This window comes from Amphibalanus amphitrite, unplaced genomic scaffold (assembly GCF_019059575.1).
Source record: "Amphibalanus amphitrite isolate SeventyFive unplaced genomic scaffold, NRLGWU_Aamphi_draft 000068F_arrow, whole genome shotgun sequence".
In the NCBI taxonomy this organism is placed as follows: domain Eukaryota; kingdom Metazoa; phylum Arthropoda; class Thecostraca; order Balanomorpha; family Balanidae; genus Amphibalanus; species Amphibalanus amphitrite.
Genome location: NW_024881564.1, coordinates 208,356 through 213,403, shown reverse-complemented (window position 1 = coordinate 213,403; position 5,048 = coordinate 208,356). Strand labels below are relative to the sequence as shown.

The following is a 5,048-nucleotide window of genomic DNA, read 5'->3' as shown; positions in this document are numbered from 1 at the left end:
GTGAACCCCCAATCTCAATGATCTGTATCCGCCTATGATTTTTGAAAATGCATATTTTTAGGATCCATGTGAATTCCTGGTTCATTCTCTATCGATCGGCAAAAGTTGCGTTAAGATTGGTTCAGAAACCTGGCCGTGATAAACAGTCTAAAATGTATCTGCAACTTGCCCGTTTTACCCCCCTCTACCCCCCCCCCCCCATTGACATTTTTTTTTTTAGAAATGTAGATCACGTTGAGCGAAATCGAATGCCGTTTGAATTTTGAAAATCGGCCCGTTAGATCTCGAGATATCAGGGGGGGTCGCAAACAGCCCCCCCTGCCACTAATAGGGGTAGCCAGGAGCCTGCCACTAATACGAGTACATAGGGTTAAAGAGGAAAAATATCTGCAATAGTTCCTTTCCATACTACAATCAACAATTTTGCTATTGCACTAACCGACGAACAGATACATGGATTTATCCACTTTTTGCACGAATGTGCCCCACTCTCCCCTACACGCCTCTCTTTACAAATTCAAAGCGGAAATCCTCATAAAAAACAGCTAATGAAATTAGGCGATGTTAATTACCTACTGTCAACCAGATTTCCTCCAACGAAATATCACACCATACCTACTTACGTGCAGAATGCCGCTAGAATTGCGGTCAAATTCCAAACATAACTTCGCGGTCAATGGCAAAGCGGCGTGGTGACTGCCAGGTCCCTGTCACTTCTGCGACTGCCACTTCTGCGACTGGCAGTTGATTGCGCCAACTGTCAACTGACTGTAACGGAAAACACCTAAGGCAGACATGGATAAAGCCACGAGAGACTCCCGCAATCAAATGAAGTGACGCTTGGCGGTAACAAATTTTTCTGCTATGATTGCTGATCGTTTATATTGCTGAATGGGATTACCAATAACACAGAAAAATAAACGTTTTGTGAAGATCAATCAAAGGTCTCGTCGCACATGTTTAGTCTGTTCAGTATCTTTGTGGGGAGCGTTGTAAAACAATCGATCTCATTATCAAAATGAGAAACAAGGCGGCTATGTCACTGGCCACTGTCCCCAACCGCTTTTCATTTTTATCATTGATTTACCGAAAAAAAAATGAAGTCCGTGTCGGTATGCTTTCAGATACTATGTAAAGTGTTGTTACAGCTCCATGGAAAAGCTCTATAGGTATATAATTTCGTATATCACGGATCACTACAATGACAATTGTTGCAATTTGTTGCAGAAATGTAATAAAGCAAGATCAGAGAGGATCTATTTGAAAAGTTTATGAGCATTTGATTTGGGTGCAGTGACGCTCAGCTTATGGTCAACATTTAACAGAACATTTAGAAGCCGTAACTTTACGGCTCTCAACAATCAGGTCATTTGCGCACGGGATCGCTTGGCCAAGCTTTTGAGTAGACAGAACATTTAGAACATTTGCAAGCCTATACATATACATTCTCACTCAACATGTGATATGCAGGAACATCAACATCACCACAAAGGAAGCAATCGTCCTTTTCAGCTGCAGCTAACGATTCTAATCATACCTAATCCCTAGGACACACACAAACTCTTGATAGCTTTTGAGAGCTTTCGAGAGAGCTCTTTGAGACCCACACAGATGATTCTCAATGCTAGGACACGTTGTAGTTGAGTTTTTGATCGAGTATTTCTGTACATTGCAGCGGTGGAACACCATTAGCGCTGGCACAATCCGCCGTGCCGGACGGCTCCAGCAAGTCACCGTTTGACATAGCTCCACATTGGACATCGCTTGCACTACGGATGTTACTATCTGATATAGAGCGATCGCAGTTAATGTCCCGTAAAATAATATCGTGGGATAAAACATTTCCTTCCACTGTTGCGTCACTCTTCTGTCCAACATTATCAACGCATTGATCCCCCTTTGAGCTCATTACACCTGATGCACCTTCAGTAGTTGTGCTGTCACTTTGATCAACTGCTTGGTCAGCTCCACGATCAGTTCTTTCGTCAGCATTAGCGTTTGCTGAGGACGGCCTAAGCGCAATCCCGCACGACACACATGTACGTTTGGAGTTCATAAGAACCACTTCATTGCCTTCCATCAGAGGCTTGGAACCATCTGCAGCGCAACTTACACCATCTTCATGAGTGTCACCCGATGTTTCGGTAGGTTCTGCTGTCTTGCAACCTTCTGACTTGTTGCTTTGCTCCATTTCACCACCTTCTAACGCCACACATGTCTCTTCTACGGATTGAGCTGTACCGCTAGCTGAAGTAGATGCCCCTATTGGAATGAGCTCAACGCCATTAGAAGCACCGCTTACACCTGTTGACTTTACAGGACGTTTCGCGGGTTCCTTAGACCGATTTGCATCCACCTGAGGACAGGTCGGGCGTTCCTGAGAACGATTTTCGCTCTCTAGAGAACGGTTCGCATCCTCCACAGAGAGTCTGGTGCTCTCCACGATCTGACCACCGCCGTCCGACGTATGGCCGGGGTTCTTCGCCCGCGGGGCAGCCGCAGCGGCCGAGCGTCGCGCTACTCTTGCGGCGACTCTCCGCGCCGCGCGGACGATTCCTCCGGCTCCACCCGCGTCCTCTGCGTCCAGGAAACCGCACACGGAGTCGATGAACTGCACCGCTGTGTCTGCCGCCCAGGATACACTCCCTGCAGTCTCACTCCTGCCGTTCTTGCCACCCGCCTCGCCGACACCGCTGCCCGTGTAGAAGCCGCAGTGTCCTCCGAGGGGCGCACGCAGGAGGAAGAGATGCGGGAAAGCGGTGAAGAGCTGCAGAGGAAGGCCTGCAGCGCCGTACACCGGATCGTCGTCGGCGTGAACGGCAAGCAGCGGCACCGACACCTCGTCGATGTCGATGACGGGGTTGTGTCGCTCCTCGTCATCTCCGTGCACGCGCCGGTGGAAGTCTGCGAAACTTCCATCGCAGTCGGGAGCTCCTCCGACGACCGTGGAAGAGTCCGTGGCTCGTCGGTACACCCGGTACTTCTCTCGGAGCGTGGTGAGCGCGGCGTACGGCGCGCACGCGTCCCCCAAGAGGTGCGCCGCGTAACTCCAGGCAGGTGACACGACAGCGGCGGCGGCGAGCTGACAGGAGATGCCGTGCTCTCCCAGGTAGGCCAGCAGCAGGCTGCCGCCGTTGCCGAACCCAACAGCGGCTAGTCTTCGGCCAGGACAGACGGCGAGCATATAACGCACCACCCAGCGCAGGTCGGTAACGTCGTACAGAGCTGCCACCCGGCTGGCCGGTAGGTTGTTCCTCACCAGCTGTCTGAAGTTAACCACGACAGGCAGGCAGCCAGCGGCCAAGGCACGCCGACACACGGGCGCGTACAGTCGCGAGTCGTCCAGGAGCAGATCGGGAAGCACGAGCAGCACCCGAGCGGCGGGGTCAGCCGTGCCGCCACCCAGCGGTTCGGCCCAGTCGAGTGGGACGCTGCACCGGTCTCGCAGCTGCAGGTACTGACGACGATAGAGCAGCGGTGGGGAAGGAGTCCCGGCAGCGACCGCCAGCGGACCGAGCAGGGTCTGAAGGTGACGCGGGATCAGCAGACGGGGCACGGTGAAGGGCCGCTCCAGGGCAGACATGTGTCGCTGGAGGTGCCGGGACAGCGATGACGGCTTGAAGTAGAGGCGCGGCCGCACCACTCGCCGGCCCACCAGCCACAGACAGAGGTGCGTGAACGTGCCCAGCACGAGCATCAGACCGGCGCACTGGCGGAAGGCGTCCAGCAGCATCTCTAACGAGTCTTCCAACAGGGCCATTGGTGCCATAGGCGCTCTCTGTGTCCTTTGTTCACCAGCTCATGAAGTGAATCGCCATCGCTCCCGTTTTGATAATTGACCGCTCACTGTGACATTTAAAGACTTATGAAGCTCTGAACATTTTACGGTTCACAGCGAACGCAAGTTAGCCCGGAACATCTACTTCTCTCCGATATATCACTAGTAATGGGCAATAAACGTAGCCAATCACCAGCGGCTGTCATTCGGAGCGATCATCCGGCGCGGTTGACGTCCCGCTATCGATCACCGATTACCGGCCGATATTCGTCTGAAGGGGCTCCACTCACTGAACAGTCACATTTCAACAATTGCCGGTCGAACGTCCCCGCTCCCCGAAACACCTCTCCACCACGCCGCTCTGGCTAGTCTCTGCGCTCCTCTCCGCGCTGCACCGATCGCCTGTCCTCACGTCCTCTGTCACCCTGGACGAGAACCGATCGTCCGAACCGAACCAAAACACACCGGCCCGCGGCGACACGGTCTGCAAACACTCGACGTAAGCCGCTCACGTCGGCAGCTTTGGTGCCAATCTCACCGATCGGGCCTCGCCGGAGGAGGGGCGCCGCGGGGCGCCGCAGACGAGACGGCCGGGGACGCTCATCAATCACATCACGCCAGACGGAGTTTCCGGTAGGGTGTCTCAAGAAGAGCGGCGGCCGTCGCGCGGTTCACAGACACGACAAATTGCCTTGTCGGGATGGAGACCGCAGATACCAAGACCACTTGATGAGCGCGACTGGCAAGGGTGGAGTTACGAACACTTTTTCACTGTCACTTCACAGCGCACTCACAAGTCACTATAGCGGCGTTATTTCAGTATTTCAGCACTCCCCTAGCACGACTGGGGCGGAGCACGTCTCTACTGGAGTACGGCCGTAGCGGAGCACGGCCGGTGGCGTGCTGCCGGGGCGGTGGACGGGCGCGCTCTCCGCCGCCGCCAGCCGGGCCGCGGAGGCGGCGGCGCGGCTCCGTCGGCGGCGCTGTGTATTTGTGCGACTGCAGATGGGTGAGGCGCTGTCCGCCGCCGCCACCAGCCGTCATCGCCGTGTGACACCGTCTGGTGACGTGTGACGCCGCCGTGACGAGTGACGCATGTCCGTCACCCCCTCCCCCCACCCACAACCCCTGATCGGCGCCAGCAGCCGAGAACGGGCTCGGAAAATGCCTGAATCTCGCGGGGCTCGTGCTGGTTCGATCAAGGCGATATGGAAATGATGAGAGGCTGATTAAATTACAAGTTCATCTGGCCTGATTGAAACGCCGGCCT

General features: G+C 54.4%; 1 protein-coding gene across 1 annotated transcript; it reads right to left on the bottom strand.

The window, feature by feature from the left end:
• Positions 1–1,037: 1,037 nt before the first annotated feature.
• Positions 1,038–4,682, bottom strand: LOC122378910. The gene has a single exon (XM_043360554.1). The coding sequence runs from the start codon at positions 3,767–3,769 to the stop codon at positions 1,625–1,627; it is 2,145 nt and encodes a 714-aa protein (XP_043216489.1). The 5' UTR covers positions 3,770–4,682; the 3' UTR covers positions 1,038–1,624.
• Positions 4,683–5,048: the final 366 nt, after the last annotated feature.